Below are 17,974 nucleotides of genomic sequence, written 5' to 3'. Positions count from 1 at the left end.
AGGTTTCTTACCAATATGCGACTCCGGTAGACCTTCTAATAATCGCATATCATTGCTCGACCACTTACGCAATTCAAACTGACCTCGAGATAACAAGGATATTAACTCATTCCGAAGATCTAGCGCAATTTCTAAGGTATCACCACCACAAACTATAACGTCAACATAAGTACTCGTACGCAAAACTTCAGCGGCAAGGGGAAACTCTCTACCTTCATCTTCACTCAGCTGCAACAAAGTCCTTAAAGCAAGAAAAGGAGCTGATGATACACCATAAGTAACTGTTAATAACCGAAATTCCTGTAACTCTTCATCAGGAGAGAATCTAAAAACAATCCTCTGATAATCACAATGACTTTTCTCAACTCGTATCTGCCTATACATCTGCTTAATATCCGTGGATAAGACATATTTATGAAGTCGAAAACCCAATAAAATAGTTAAAATATCTTGTTGTAGTTTCTTTCCAGTAAACAAGCACTGATTAAGAGAATTCTGATTTCCAATTCGAGCAGAAGCATTAAATACAACTCGCAACTTGGTAGTCAAACTATCAGGTTTTAATACAGCATGGTGAGGAATATAGTAACAAGATAATGGACGAGAAGTTTCTGACACAAGCTTCATATGATGCAAATCCAAATAATCTTTCATAAAGGTACAATATTCCTGATAAACACTAGGATTTTTCAAAAGCCTTTTTTCTAAGGAAAGGGAAACGATTTACAGCTAACTCAAACATTCCTGGAAAAACAGGAGATAATTCCCTGAAAGGTAGAGCAACGGTATAACGACCAGAGCCGTCTCGACAAACATTCTCAACAAAATTTTTCTCACAAAGAATATCTTCAGGAGCTGAACATTCTACTTCAGGAACAGTTTCTAAACTCCAAAACTGCTTTACAGACTCCTCCAACGAAACCATTTGATCCACGTGACAAAACAACGAGGTGGCAGATGTCATAGGAACCGAACTACAGGGACCCATAAGGACATAGCCAAAAACGGTATTAAGAGCATCAGGCATACCTCTAGGAGTTTGAACTTTACCTTCTAATAATAACTGAGAAAAGATATCAGCTCCAAGCAATAAGTCCACCTTACCAGATAGATGAAACCGAGGATCTGCCAACTTTAAATTAGCAATATAAGACCAATGCCCAACATCCAAACTAACAACGGGTAGGTCCTCACAAATTTTTGGCAACACAAACGCCTCACAATTAAAAATAGGATCCACTCTATCCACAGGTTTTATCTGAAGATCAACTCGACCAACCACTGTACTTTTTATAGCACCAATACCTTGTACCGATAAGGTAGCAGAAGAATGTCTAATACCTAACTGACGAATACAAGACTGAGATACAAAAGAGGTCATGCTGCCCCCATCAATTAAAGCTCGAACAGGTTGATACAATCCACAACCATCCATAATTTTTACCACAGCAGTAGCTAACAAAACGCTCGAGTTTTTTGAGGTAACACTACCTAATGATGCAGCATGTGAGCTCAATGTTCCAGTATTAACCTGAGCATCAGAAGAAGCAGTAGTTGGAACGGCAGCAACAGAAGTAGCGCCTTGAGTGGCACTTTCAGAACTTTTAAAATGTAAAAGACTATGGTGGGATGAATTACAATGACAACAACGAGCGGTGACACTACAAATACGAGAATCGTGTTTTTCTAAACATTTAAAACAAAGACGCATTCTCTTACAAGCGTTGTACCGTTCATAAGGAGATTTATTTAAAAATAAAGAACAATCTTTTAAATGGTGATCGGCAGAACATAACGAACAAGGCGTCGCATTAGGCTTCGAAAAAAAACTATAGCGATTATTGACTTTAGAACCATTTTTATTTGCATTATGTTTAGAAGGCGATTTATTTTTTCTATTAGAATCCTTGGGAGAACAAGGCGACAACAAGGATGAGTCAAACGAAATGCATTGACTTTCTAAGAAATCAGATAATTGAATAAAAGTAGGCATTTCACTAGAACCATGTAATAATTCAAAACGTTGGTGAGTCTCCTGGTCAAGCTTGGTGAGAATTTTGTAAGCTAACACAAAATCCGAAATTTTATAACCCAAATTTTCTAAAGCTGATAAATTTTCCGAAAAGGTATCAATTAAATTACTATAACTATCAGAATTCTTAAACATAGTTGCGGGAGCTTCTTCAATTTTGCACCAATGTGCCATTGCACGCAAACGTTTATTTAAATACCTATTTTTTAATTTATCATAAATCCTAATATAATTTTCTCTAGCTAAAGGCAGGGATTTAGCTAACCTTAAAGGAGGCCCTTCTAAACTTTGAATCAAATACGTTAATTTTTCCGTATCATCAACGTTAGGTCTACGGTGCACAAGCGCATCGAATAAGTCAAAAAAAGTAATTGCTGACGTAAAATCACCGGAAAATTTAACTAATTCTAACTGGGGCAAGCGAACATTACTAGGAGGTTGTACTGCATTCGAAGCGGCGATATTTTCCTCATTCTTTTGACTATTATCATCATCTTCAAAGAGATCCGCGAAATTAGCCTTGATCTGATAATAATCATTCAAAAATTGGGAACGAATAATGTCCTCAGAATCTAATTGAGCATCCGTAGGTTCAGAGTTCAAAAGATTTGTAACGATGTTTTGATGATTTTTATTAAAACTCTCCAAAACATCGTCTAATTCTGAGTACCGAACACGAAAAAGCGACTGCTTATGAACCTCTGTAAGAGCAGAATTGGATAAAGACAATAACGTTCCTAAATCGTTCATTGCCATTCTCCTTTGAAAGGTATATTTTTTCAATTTGTCAGCCATTGTGGAGAAAAAGAATAAAAATTTATTTAACGTAATCAACGGTAAAATTAAAAATACAAATAATCAACGATCCCCTGGTCAAGCTGCCACTGGCATAAAGAGAACGCAATTTTAACTATAAATAAATTCAAATAGCTAATATTTTACAAGTCTAATGACCTAAACAATTAAATTTAATAATTTATCAAAAAACAAGAATTTTTATCAAGCGGCCGCAAACTGATTTTAAAATTCGAAACTTACAAAATTCTACGTACCTATTGAATACCTGTAAATTCATTCAAGGTCAACCAATTGACATTACCTGCTACACAAGAAAAGAAGCAAAAACTGTACGCAATGTTTTTTTGGGCGTTATTTCAAAATGCAAATTTTATTATATTATTCAAAATTAATTGTTAACAAGCAATATTGTATACAAGCGAGGAAAAACAAGCCACCCCAACAATAATTGAACAATTAATTATAAAAGCAATAAAGTTTAAATTCTTTAAAAAACCGACTATCAAAACACCTCAAAAAAACAATATCCACGTTCGAAGTGACCAAAATGTGCGATCTTTGATGTTACGATCTCAAATAGGGGCTGATTCTTTGTTTTCTAAAGGAGTTTTGACACCGGTTCAATAAAAAAACTTAAACATGAGCAAAAAAGGAATAGAATAATTAAATGAGGCGCAAAGAGGTCCACTTACCAATTCAATCCCTGCATTTGGTCTTCAAGAGGGCCCTCAGCTGCATTTAACACTGCACCAAGTCCATACACGAAAAAAGCCTTACCAGCTAGGCTTTTACACCGGCAAACGAGCGAGCCGTTGGTTGAGTGGCAACTTACGAGCTGTTGATTGTAGAACAACTTGCGAGCCATTTATTGTAGAGGCACTAGCTTCTCTTACTTTTGACGAACACTACAAGGCTCCAGTTTTTGCACTCATTAAAGCAAACCTCTTTTATATCGCGATAAACGGCAAAATAACTAGAGTTGGGACCATTTGCCTTCCTCGTGTAAATAAGTTAATTCAAATTTAAAGGAAAATACAACAAATGCATTCTTCCTTTTTGTCAAATAATTTAAATTAAAAAAAAGTTTTTGGACACTTTGTATAAATAATTATGTAATTATTTATAAGAAGCTGTTTTAGCCGGGGCTATTTTGTGTGCGATCTATTTTGTCGGGGCTATTTTGTTTACAGGCCTTTTTTGTCGAGGCTATTTTGTGTTCGTGCTATTTTGACGGGGCTTTTTTGACGGGGCTTTTTTGACGGGGCTGTTTTGACCGGGCTATTTTGACGGGTCACGGGTAAAAAGAGTACAGAACCTTTACAAAGGTGTTCTATATGTTTCATAATAAATTTTGTTTCCAAATTTTTTGATAAATAGGTATTCTTCGTTTTTATAGTGTAGTAACTAGTGTAGTAACTACACAAAATAAAAATTTATTAAGCAGTTACATTTTGTAGTGTGTACTCCTGTAGTTCAAAATGTCACCATCAAATTAGAAAAAAAAAAAGAAGCAAACATCGGGTTAGAGCGGGCACCTGTGGGGCCCGGGCCCTGGTTCCGCGGAAACCGCGGAACCATGCTCAGTACGCCACTGACAGAAGATGCCATAAAAAGATTAGGATTATTATCACAAAGTATTATTCTCACACCGACTCGACGACGGCTGCCTGAGGCCGATGTCAGATTATGTGTTTTGACCGGATGCGTTTCCGCTGTATCCGGTGAAAACGCTTAGTGTGACAGATCGGTCCGTTTGCGTTGGAAACGGATGCGTTTTCACCGCATCCGGTCAAAACGCATAATGTGGCATCGGCCTCAGGCATCTTAGCATAGAACGCATCCGTTTCCAACGCAACCGGACCGACCTGTCACACTATGCGTTTAATCTGGTGCAGTTTGTAAGCGCGTACCGATGACTCAAAACGCATCCGTTTCCAACGAAACCGGACCGATCTTTCACACCATGCGTTTTCACCCGATGCGGCAGAAACGCATCCGGTCAAAACGCATAATCTGACATCCGAAAACCAGCGTGCACCTTGGACGTACCCTAAATTGACAGTTCTGTCCTCGCCCATGGATCGTAAACTACAAATTTTGAGGGAAAGAACGCTATTTCACATTGAGTTGACACCCTTCTTTAGTTTATATCTGCATTGATAACCAACTGCTCACGCACAACTATAATCCCAAGTACCTCGGCGTCACCCTGGACAGAACACTCTCCTTTAAGAAACATCTTGAGAACACCGCAGCAAAGCTGAGAACCCGTAACAACATCATACAGAAGCTTTGCGGGACTACATGGGGTTCAACAGCAAGTACACTTCGGTGTTCAGCCCTTGGACTCGTATACTCCGCAGCTGAATACTGCTCCCCTGTTTGGCTGAACAGCGTTCACACAAAAATTATAGATACTCAGCTCAATGTCGCCATGCGTCTCATATCTGGAACGATCAAGTCTACACCTGTGGAGTGGCTTCCACTACTGAGCCACATACCTCCACCTAACCTTCGTCGTCAGCATGGTCTGCTTAGAGAATTCCAAAAGCTGCTTAACAACCCGCAGTTACCTATACACACATATGTCGCCGACGCTAACTCACATCGATTGCGCTCCAGAAAACCTCCGACTAGAGATGCAATAAACTTGAGTTCCAACAATTTCCAAATGAACTCCCAGTGGAAGAACATGCAGAGCGACAGACCGAACCTAATAATGAGAAACACACCATGCATCACAGAAACTCCACCAGGTTTTGACCTCCCCCGAAAATCATGGTCAACTCTTAACAGGATAAGAACGGGTCATGGAGTCTGCGCAGATTCCCTTTATAAATGGAAAATGAGAACCTCTGCTGAGTGCGACTGCGGCGCCGAGAAACAGACCATCCAGCATATGATTGCCGAATGCCCTCGGAGGAAGTATGATGGAGATCCTCTGGACTTCGCCTCTGCAACACCAGCGTCGATTGAATATATTAATACATTAGATGTTAGACTATAACATATGTGTGATAATGTTGTGTATCAAATTGCCATACGCTAAATAAAATAAATAGTTTATATCTATTTCTGTTAATATATTTTATTTTCTTATTCTCATCGCCAACTATAAACAGTGCAGCGCCATACGTTCCCTGAGATCCCGGCTTTATATTATTTAATGTTACAAGATTGTAAATATTTTTTCATCCCTAATAGCATAAATATCCACAAAATCTTAAAAATAAACAAATGTTTTACATATTTTATTGAAAAATACCTTTTAAAATTTCCACAAACACTGAAATCCCACAATTTAAACCTGACGCGCAATATAAAACAGCTTTACCCTCTTTTTGGAAATTATGGGCTGCGACGTTTTATATTATCATGGAACAAGCAATAACTTGAATTTCGAGAAGCTGATTTATTTTTAGATATACTTTATTAGCATTTTTTATAACTGGTAGGATTTCACGGCACATTGGATTTCATTTGAATATCTCCCTTTCAATCGAAGTTTTGAAGTAAAAAAAATTGAACATAAATATTATATCCTAATACAGATATAAAGATAAATACTCTTATGATACGTTGATACGTCTAATATATGTTGGTAAAAATATAAAGATAACAATTTTTATGATGCTGTGAAAAATTAATTTATTAACCATATTAAATTCAATAAAAAAAAACACTATATAGAAATATTTTTCTAAAACGAAAATGAATACATAGCTTATTCTCAAACTTCTCTCCCCACGTTTGTCCAAGTATTTTAATAGGAGTGTAGTAATATTAAGCGGCGTTCAGACACAACGATAAGTCACAGCAACTAGTTGCTGTGATTTGTTGATGACTGAAACGCTGTTTAGACGCTGCGATAAGTTGATGTGGATTTATCGCGATGTGATTGACCACAACAAGTTGAAGAGGGGAGCATTGTGTACATTTTAGACCCTTCAATGAATTATAACTAGTTTTCATCCTAAAAAAAGATCATGTTACTTTCTTCATAACAAAAATATAAAGGTTGAGTACGTTATACAGGGTAATTACAAAGTCATAACCAATTTTATATGAAAATCGTAACAAGTTCAACTCACTGTATAAATAAAAATAAGCACAACGGCAATGGTTTATTAATGCCATCTTTTTTTATTTATTTTCAAAATTTTTAAAAATGATTGATATTGCGTATTTACTTTATATCTAATAAAGGGTGAGTTAAAACTCAAGTACATTATTTTTTCAGTAAAATTTAAATGGGATACCCTGTATTTTATATCACTATTAAAAATTACCATTACCGTACTTTAATTTGTATACAACATTCCCTATGTCTAAATTTATTAGTTATATATATATATATATATATATATATATATATATATATATATATATATATATATATATATAAATTCGGGTTCAAAACGTCCTCCGACGTTGTCCGATGCCTTGTTGCCAATATCTTCTATCATTGCAGTTTTCATCTTCTAATCCTCGTACACTCATTGATCGTCTTACTCCTTGTATCCATGTCGTTCTTGGCCTTCCTCTTTTTCTGTTTTCTGTGGGTATCCATTTCATAATTTTCTTTGGCAGTCTTTCCTCCCCCATTCTCTGAACATGTTCGTACCACGTTAATTGTTTCTTCTCAATGCATTCTACAACCGTTTCTTGTAAATTCATTCTTCGTTTTACTTCCTCATTTCTAACCCGGTCCAATCTCGATGTTCTACTTGCTCTTCTTAGGGCTTCCATCTCAGTAGCTTCTAATTTTCGTTTTAGGTGTTCCTTTATTCTCCATGTTTCGGATCCGTATACCAATGTGCTCTTAATCATGGTGTTGTATATTCGCATTTTTCTTTGTTTCCCTATCTCGGTACTCCATAAGACTCCGTTCAATGATTTAATTATCGTTCTTGCTTTATTTATTCTGCTCTTAATTTCTGCATCGTCAGTACCTTCCTTGTTGAAATTAATGCCCAAATACTTATATTTATCACAGCTAGTTATTTTCTGATTATTGTCCAATATCATATCAGTTGAATCCTCACCTAGGCATAAATATTGTGTTTTTTCTACATTCATCAATTTATTAGTTTACTTTTATTTTTCTTTGCGTTTAAATTTTTCAAAAATACTTATTAGTTTTCTCAGGTTTCGACAAAAATGAATCCCATTTAAATAGATTTGAAGCCGAAAGTACGTACCGAGAGTTCGTACCCATCCCCTTAATGGCAACCATTTAATTTGATAGGTAAATAAATTCTAATTCGGTATTATTCTACCATATTGATACAATCCAACTCCAATTTCGATAAATCGCGGTACCGTTTAGACACGACGATAAATTAAAACAACTCGATCATCACAACAAATTGATTCAATCCGATACCAACTTCAACCCAATTCCAACTTTGATAAATCGCTGGATGCACCGTTTACACACAACGATAAGTTACAACAGCTCGACTGATATGGATAAGTGGCTTGATTTATCGCTGTGTCTAAACGACGCTTTAAATTGGAGCTGGAAGGTCAGATAATAGAACAAGTAATGGAGTTTAAATACCTAGACATCACACTATTTAGCTACGGAAGGTTCGAAACAGAAGTGGAAGATCAAGTTAATAGAGCAAGCAGAGCCGCAGGTTGCCTGAATGACACAATATGGAGAAATAAAAATATCGGAAAAGATATGAAAGGCAGAATTTACAAAACAGTCATCAGAACAATAATGACATACGCGGCAGAAACACGACCCGACACAGAGAGGACAAAAAGATTGCTCGAAACAGCGGAGATGAAAACCCTTCAAAAAATCGATGGTGAGACTCTATGGGACAGAGCTAGAAGTGCATATATACGACAGAAGACAGGGTAAGAAACAGAAGAATAGAATGGAATGACCACATAAGCCACATGACAACAGAGTAGTCAGGACAGCGAGAGACGGTTTCCCAATAGGCAGACGATAAGTGGTAAGACCACGAAAACGATGAAACGACAACTTACTAGAGGCACATTGAAAAAACAGACAGTCATGTCTATACAAAAAGAAGAAGAAGAATAATAATTTATGAAAATTTTGATAATAAATAAAAAAAATGGCATCAATAATCCATTGCTTTTATGCTTATTTTTATTTATACAATGAGTTAACTTGTTACAATGTTCATATAAAATTGGTTATAACTTTGTAAAATACCCTGTATAACATAACAATCCTTTATACATTTGTAATGGTGAAGTTAAGAAGATTTTGAATATAAAATAAAATACAGGGTGTTCCAATAAAAAAAATTAAGTTTGGTCTGCCACTATGTTATCGAACACCCTCTGTAACATTCTAATTAATTTTGAAATGTGAATCTCAAAGCTGGATACAATTTTTGTTATTAACTTTTATTGCTATCTATTACTATAACGGATCTACGTAGCTTTACCCCACTAATCAATCACCCTGTACATTTAATTGGATATGTAAATAAATTCTAATACGGTAAGATTCTCCTAAATTGATGCAACCCAACTCCAATGATAAATCGCTGTACTGTTTAGATACGACGATAAATTTAAAAAAACTCGATCGATAATAAGTTGATTCAACCCGATACCAACTTCAACCCAACTCCAACTTTTATAAATCGCTGGATGCACCGTTTACGCACAATGATAAGTTGCAACAGCTCGTCTGATATGGATAAGTTGCTGGATTTATCGCTGTGTTTAAACGCCGCTTTATAATACTCAGTATAAGATATTATGTCTAAACATCTCGTTAAATTCCATCTACTCAATGCCAATAATCAAGTAAATATGAACTCGAGTGACATTGATCAGAGGAGTGCCTGATTAAACAAGAGTTTATTGTATAAAAGAAAACATCCGTGATGTAGTTTATTAATATATTTATTGTAAGTAGTATTGCGACAGGACGTGGAGCAGGTCGCTTACTGTTATTGTAAACACGTTATTATGGTTTAGTCATCGATAGTGTGGATTGTAAATATAAAGTATTTAAACAAGAAATAGAGTTTTAATTGATTTGGACCTAAAAGACACTAAACCTAACCTCCAATCTTCTTCTTTCTTCTTAAAGTGCCGTCTCCTCAATGGAGGTTGGCTACTACAATTGCAAACTCTTCTCTGTCTTCAGCTGTTCTTATTAGCTGTTCAAAATTTAGCCCTGTCCATTATCGGATGTTTCTGAGCCAACATAGTCTTTTCCTCACTAGTCCTCTCCTTCCTTCGATTTTTCCTTTCACCATAAGTTGAGCATATTGGTACTTATTATTTCTCAGTATGTGGCCTATGTTTTTCTAACTTTCACTGTGTTGAAAAGTTCTCTTGCCTTGCCTATTCTATGCAGCACTTCTTCGTTTGAGGTATGCGATGTCCATGAAATTTTGAGGATTCTCCGGTAGATCCACATCTCAAAGTCCTCCAACTTATTTACGGTTGATGTTTTAAGGGTCCATGTCTCAACTGCATACAGAAGAGTCGACCATACGTAACATTTGGATAAACGTAGTCGAATTTCGAGTTTTATTTGAGAATTACAAAGTAGTATTTTGATTTTTTCGAAAGATTTTCTGGCCTATTCTATTCTCGATCTTATTTCTAGATCAGGATTTAGGCTGATATCGATACAACATCCCAAGTACTTAAATATATTGACTTGTTCTAAAATGTGCCCATTTATTGTGCAAGGTTGAGGTACGTTTTGGTTTTTTTGGGTTTTTTTAATATTTATTTTCATACCAAACTGCTAACAGGTCGAGTTGGTCTTGTCGATGAGTCGTTGTAGGCCCAAGTCGGAATCCGCAATCAACACCGTATGCTGTTGATATTTACGCCATTCACCTTGACTCCATCCTTTGAGTCCTCCAGTGGCTCTTTAAATAGAAAGTCGGAGTAAAGATTAAACAGCAGAGGCGACAGAACACATCCCTGTCTAACTCCACTCCTTTTTTTTACTTCTGCTGATGTGGAACCTTCGTTCCTAACTCTGGCGTTTTGGTTCCAGTACAAGTTTTTTATTAAGTTGATGTCTTTTCCATCTAAATCGACTTCTTGCAAACGTTCTAATATTAAGTCGTGTCTTACTCTATCAAATGCCTTTTCGAAGTCTATAAAACATATAAACATATAAAACCTCCAATATCTTTATTTATGACAGAAGTATCTAGCAGTCTGGCTTTGATTTTATATATACCCTAAAAATGCATCTACCTTTGAACACAACAAGCTGCTGTTCTATCGTATGGTGGGTAGCTGAGTTATAATTTGTTTGCTAACTTATGGCAAACAACGTGATAAATTCCTCTATCTAACTTGTAGTTATTATTTTTCTGTAACATGGTTTGTTCCGTTTGGAATCCACTTTGCTTGTACCCAAACACAAAGTGGAAACTGAGCCAGGCTCATGTGGGGTATATCTATATTTTTTTGCATTCACACTAAAATAAATTATTGGTAAACGTTTGTTTTTCTGATTCTTTTTATTTCAATATTTCTCATAACAGTCATAAAAAAATTATTTAATGAATTTAGTGAAAGAAACACTTTAACTTAAGATACAAATGAAAATATAAAGGCTGGGATCGGTTTTGACTCCACTTGGCCTCAGGAAACTTAAAAGATTCTTAAAAGGCTTCTAACTCAGAAGATGTTTTTTTACTTACCGACAGCTACTTTGATATTCTAGTTGCAAGATTGTCACGCATATTTTAAAGCTTGTATTTTAGTAGTTAACTGTTGGTTTTTAATTTTAAATTAAATTTTATTCGTTTCTAAAAGATTTTAATATTACTTGTACATGTTTAAAAAGAATGTGTGTGTACTTTGTACGCACGTAAGAAGTTATACTTCTATTATATGATTTAAACGAAATTAATATACTTTTTATTTATATTTTGTTTAAATATTAAACTAATTTATACTTACTACTTCTCAAACATTTTTATTAGACCAGTGCCAAAAATTAAAATAATAAAAGAATAAAACACACACAAACACATTAAACAAGCCACAAATGATGTCTGAACATTAATTGTCGAAATTTTTTTTAACTAAATACGTATTTTCTGAAAATACAATTATATAATAAATATACTTACAATCATAAAATGTATTAAAAAAAAAAAACAAAAAAGAAAGTTTCTATTGGGACTCGAACCAGCGCTGATAAGAGCGGTTGGTATTGGAATTCATTCGCCTTCTCCGCTTAGCCACGGACACTATGTGTCATTATTTACGAAGATCGACTAACTAAACGGATTAAACTTGTGATATTTTGATATTTTGAAAATTGATCAAATTATTTTAATTTTGAATTGAAATGATTTAGAATTGAAAAAATACAACAAAACATAGAGTAAAAAAACAATATATTAGGTGAATATTGATAGAAATTTTGATGGTAATCAAATTATATAAATAAAAGTATTACATACTATGTATTTTGGCAGAACAAATAGGTAGGTTTATACCCATGATACATTAACAATTATTACGTACCTGTTGCTTTTAAAAACTATTTAAAAGTCACTACAATATTATAAACTTTTTTGTTTCTGTCCTCACAACAATAAAAGTAATATATTATACATTTGTTTACCTTTACCTTTACCTCCAAACCACAGCTGCCATATCGGATAATTTTTGACATGTCATTTGAACATCCAATCAGAACAAAGTTATAATGCGCATGCGCCGGGCTGATAGGTTTTAACATATAAAAAAATCACCCTCTATCGCCGGTAAAGAAGTATAACTTCAAAAAAGTTGTTCGTTAAGTTTACATAGATAGGTACCTACCAGTAAAATTTTTTAAACATTTTTAGTCTTTACATTACGACATTTTTGTATAGATTTTGTCATAAAATATGATAAAATGTATCCCATCCTATAATGAATAAAAACTCTAGCTCAAAGTCAAATTGCTTTTAAGCTCTATAAATCATCAAATATTTACCAGAAAAACGAAACGAAATCCAAATATTGAACTTTCGTTTATTTGTATTTTCAGTAGGAGTTGAAATAAATTTCAAATATTCCCGTCGTCGTAATGGCAATTGTTATTGTCATGAAGGCTATATATTGGAGATATTGAGAAGATGAACTACATCCAAAGTTCTCTAGTATAAGTTAAGACAAAAATTTAATGTTTATTTTTTTATAAGTATTAACCATACAAGACTATTAGTGAATAAGACTATTAGTTATTATCAGTTTTTTGTGTAGTATGTTTGAGGTAACTATATGCCTTGTTAATAACTAAAGTAGGCTTCATAGCCTTTAAAGAGTTTATATTATTTCCTTAAGACTTATGGCGAGCGCTGATCCAGTTTAGGTGTTTTGTCCAATTTTATAATTAACGTTTAAAACAATTTTGACGATAAAATAATTTTTATCTCTTCTAGTGGATACGTCACATCTTCTAGTCTAGTGTATAAATCCCGATTTCTTTCTGCGTCTTCTGTTGTATGAATTACAATATAATCAGTCTTGTTCAATGCAAAGTATTGTCAATTCAAAAGGTTTTTGATGAGCTTACAACTTTTTTGTGTTTCTCTGGGAATGACTTTGTAGTAGATACTGGTTACTGCAGTTAGTACTCAACGGAAAGATCGAAGGAAAAAGAGGAATTGGTAGGACGAAACATTCATGTCCTCAGAACCTTCGTCAATGGACTTCCTTACTAGCAGATGAATTATTACACGCCGCTCAAGATCGAGAACGACATCGGCAAATTGTCATTGGCAAATTGTGCTACGCACATCTAAGGCCCGGCGCAAATTGAACCTAAGCGAGAGACAACCTGCACAGGCTAACTGCGTAGACAGTTTTGCGCATCCTACTATCAGTGCATTCGTTCGCAGGTCTCGCTTGGGAACGTTTGTCATCGGCGTAGAGTTTTCTTGGTCCGTGGGACGCCTGACTCACCGCCAGATGTTTATTTTTACTTGTTTTTGTTTGCGAGATGGACTTATCTGAAATGAATACGGATGGTACCTAAGTACAATTTATTATGATAAATAAAAATATTAACTTAGTCAACACTCCGAGTAAAAATTGCGTTGTCTTTGTCATTAAATTCTAATAACTTTTGGTAGACTAAATAAGCGGCGATACTAAATTAATAATCAAAGTTATGCCTTTACAAAAACACACTATTAGAAAAATAAGGTGAAAAATTATTCATGTTACTTAAAACCGTGATCGATAAAAATATCGTATTACCCTCAAATTCAACTTGGCGGCATATTACATTTTTGTGTATTACATATTACATTTTTATGCTTAAAAATTAAAAACGAAATATGCAGATAGTGTTATTTTTTATGACCGATCAGTAGCGGACGGATTATGAATTATGACCTGCAGTAATTGTAAATGATTGCAATCCTGCAGTAATTGTAAATAATTGTGATCCGAGCAGTAAATTGAGGAATATGAGTTATGACCGAGCAGTAGGGGAGAGATTATTTTAAATATGTAGGTATTATGTGCAGAAATAAAATACTCAGTGTAAGATATCTTTTTATGCACCCGCTTATGATCAAATTCGATGTTTTTGAAAGTCATACCTTTACGACTACTAGGGACGTGTAAGATATTTTTAAAACGTTACTAACAGAGTTCCTTCTCCTCTATCTGTTCTCCTTCGTAAGGATGTAGTGGCGTCATGTAAGTCGTTTGACTATTTTTGTCCAGTTCTCTCTCTCCTGTGCGTGTTGTTTTGCTTCGGAGAATGAGTAACCGGTCATGTCCTTTATTTGGTCCGACCATCGTAATGGAGATCTTCCTCTGGATCTTCTACCCTGTACGTTGCCTTCAACTATCATTCGTTCCATGCCTTCTCTTCTTCTAGTTATATTTCCAAAATATCTCAGTATATTTTGGTTGATAGTTATGCTGTCTTGTTTTTATGTTAAGTTCGGCTATTATTGAATTATTTGTGCGAGTGCGGTCCATGGTATGCGCAACATTCTCCGGTAGACCCACATTTTAAATGTCATTTTACGTTTTGAATCTGCTTTTTTGATGGTCCAAGTCTCTGAAGCGTAGGTGGCGATAGGAAATATTAACGCTCGGACAAGGCGTAATTTTGTATTTTTTGTAATGTCAGTATTCTTCCATATTTTTGTGAGTTTGGCTGTTGCCGATCTGGCCATTATGATGCGCCTACGAATCTTGTCTTCGCATCCTCCACTGTTAGTAATAACGGAGCCTAAGTAATTAAATTGTCTGACCACTTCGTAACCTGCCAAGTCTCTTATCTCCGGTTGGTTGTTTCTGATTCTATCGATGATCATTACTTTGGTTTTCTGTATATTTATTTTCAAACCATATTCTGTACCCACTGTTCTTAGCCTATACATAATTTCTTCCAGTTCTTCTGGTGAAGACACCAATATAACAGTGTCATCAGCATGACGTAGGTTTTTTTATTTTTCTTCCTCCTATCGTTGCTCCACCTTGCCATTCCTCAAAAACTTGACGCATAATGTGTTCACTATATATATATATATATATATATTGAATAGAATGGGGGATATTAAACATCCCTGCCGTACTCAAGATTTTAATTTGAAGTTTTTTGAAACCACATTATTAACTCTTACATTAGCGGTGTTATTTACATAAAGTGCTTGTAATAGATAAATTAGATGTTCTGGCGTACCCATTTCTCTAAGTATATGCCACATTTTGTCCCATTTTACGTTATCGAAGGGCTTGGAGTAGTCAACAAAGCACAAATATCTCTTTGTTAAACTCTCGAGATTTCTCGATAATTTGAGGAATATTAAGAATGTGTTCTCTTGTTCCCCTACCTGGGACGAATCCGCATTGTTCTTGGGGAATTTGCGGTAAGAGAATGGATTTTAATCTTTCATTGATTATTGTTAGAAGTACTTTGCTCGCGTGAGGTATCAACGCTACTGTACGGTAATTACAGCAATCTGTCGGAGAACCTTTTTTGCATATGGGAATAAACGTGAGTTTACCCCAGTCATTTGGCCATTTTCCGGTATTCCAGATCTCATTGCAAATTTTAAGCATTACTTCCGTCCCTAATTATCCCATTTCTTTGAGTATTTCAGCTGTTATTCCATCCTCTCCTTGTGCTTTTCTACATTTTAGCTTTTTTATTGCCGACTCTACTTCTGATTTCAATATTTGAGGTTCTTTTTCATAACTTCTTTTTTCTGTATTATGGTCTGGGTCGTTGTTAGAGAATAGTATTTGACAATATTGTTTCCACACCTCTGCGATGCCGTCTGGGTTTGTTATGGTATTTCCACTATTATATTTGATGACCTGTGTCTGTGGTTTGAATTATCTCGCTAGATATTTGACTTTTGAGAAAAGTTCTCTAGATTCTTGGCGGTCAGCATGTTCCTGTAGTTGTTCACATATGCTTTTTATATAATTATTTTTGTGCCTTCTGCACAAGTGTTTTATAGTTGTATTTATGGTGCTTATCTCTATTTCTTTTTGTATTGAATTTGAGGTGCCGTTTCTAAGTTTTCGTCTTTCTTCAACAACGTTGATAGTTTCTTTAGCCATCCAATGTTTTTTCCTATCTATTTTTGTTTGGGGTCTGTATTGTTGATGGCTTCGGTGATCAACTTCTTTGTATATTCCCACGTTTTGTCAGGGTCTCCGGTAGCCGCTGGTAGGTCAGCTTTTGCTAGTGCCTCTCTAAACTTTTCCGGCTGTTTTGGAACCAATTCTTTTCTTTTGTTTACAATTGTTTTACTTTGCAACTCAATGCGAAATTCTGCTTGTAGCATTTTATGGTCCGAACCAAAGTCTGCAGCTGGTTTTGTCGTCACATTGGTTACAGAGCTCCTCCATCGTTTAGTGATAAGAATATAATCTATTTGGTTCTTGTATCGTCCTCCAGGCGAAGACCATGTTGATAATCTTCGCGGATGATGTTTAAACATTGTGTTTACTATACTGAGATCCATATCGATTGCAAATTGAAGGAGCCGTTCACCTCTATCATTTCGCTCGCCTAAGCCATGCTCACCTATCGTTCCTTTCAAATGATCGTCTGCTTTCGTTCTTCCTATTTTTGCGTTCCAATCTCCTATTATCATCACTGGTTCTTTATTAGGTATATTAGAGATGGTTTCATGTATCAGATGGTATGTTTCTTCTACTATATCTTGTGTCGCTTCGGATGTTGGCATATATACCTGTATAATGTGCATTTTGACTGGTTTAGCGTTTAGGGTCATTTTTATTATACGATCGTTTATTGGAAGGTATTCATGATCATATTTTGCCCAACGTTTTTGAATTAATATTGCTACTGTAACAGAGTTACAAGTACAGAAATACCGATTTTAAGTTGACTACTAAATTCAGTACAAGGATCAGATACATCAGTATTTTGTAATCAGTATTTGTACTTAGTACCACTGAGAACCGGTATCAAAAGTAACCGTTACATGTCCGCACTGATTTTGCCCGTCTCTATTCGCCACGTCGATAGCCAATGGTTGGGTTGAGTTGTGTTCAATATGCGGCACGCTAGAAAAATAAATGCACGAGTCACCCGTCCGCATCTAAACATTCCGTATATGTATTTGGAACATAGGAGTTTTCTATTGGTTCGTTGCAGCACGCGGTAATATTTTAACCAATAGGCGGCGAGGTTCCAGATGCATATACGGAATGTTGTTCGGTCCCAAATTCATATACGGATTGTTACAATATCGTAATCGTACACCGAAAAAGATAAGTCTTTTAAAAGGAGATTGATTTTAAAGTACTTGTTACTGTCTTATTAAATAAAAATAAAACAATTATAGTATTTCGAATGTTATTTGTTGCGAAATTCATATGCGGAATGTTAATTATTCGTAGACCAAAAATGGGACTTTTTATTAATCAGTTAAAGGAGACTGATTTTAGAATACCTATCTTATTGATGTATTATTAAAGCAAAATATAACAATGATTAGGTACCTATTTGGTGCAAAATTCATAAATGGGATGGTATAGATTTGAGATACATACATATTTTTTTATTTGACTATTTCTCAGAATTTTTAATGACTTGCACGTGTTGTTAAGTATGTTTAGATCTGTTTCAGCTATTCAATTCAATTCTGTTGAAGTTTAGGGCTG

At 35.2% G+C, this 17,974-nt stretch overlaps 2 protein-coding genes across 7 annotated transcripts in view; one reads left to right on the top strand and one right to left on the bottom strand.

Moving 5' to 3' along the window:
* LOC114336036 (uncharacterized) overlaps window positions 1–17,974 on the top strand; it is a 1,032,611-nt gene that overhangs the window by 97,363 nt on the left and 917,274 nt on the right. The window lies entirely within an intron of this gene.
* On the bottom strand, window positions 680–2,827 carry LOC126880709 (uncharacterized). Its single transcript, XM_050644750.1, has one exon. It carries the CDS (start codon window positions 2,825–2,827, stop codon window positions 680–682), a length of 2,148 nt encoding a protein of 715 aa, XP_050500707.1.

This window comes from Diabrotica virgifera, chromosome 2 (genome assembly GCF_917563875.1).
Source record: "Diabrotica virgifera virgifera chromosome 2, PGI_DIABVI_V3a".
NCBI lineage: Eukaryota > Metazoa > Arthropoda > Insecta > Coleoptera > Chrysomelidae > Diabrotica > Diabrotica virgifera.
This window is presented reverse-complemented; position numbering and strand designations above follow the sequence as displayed.

What these genes read in the sequence shown, in the direction of transcription:
- LOC126880709 (XM_050644750.1), bottom strand. Translation starts at nt 2,827, where the DNA reads ATGGCTGACAAATTGAAAAAATATACCTTTCAAAGGAGAATGGCAATG.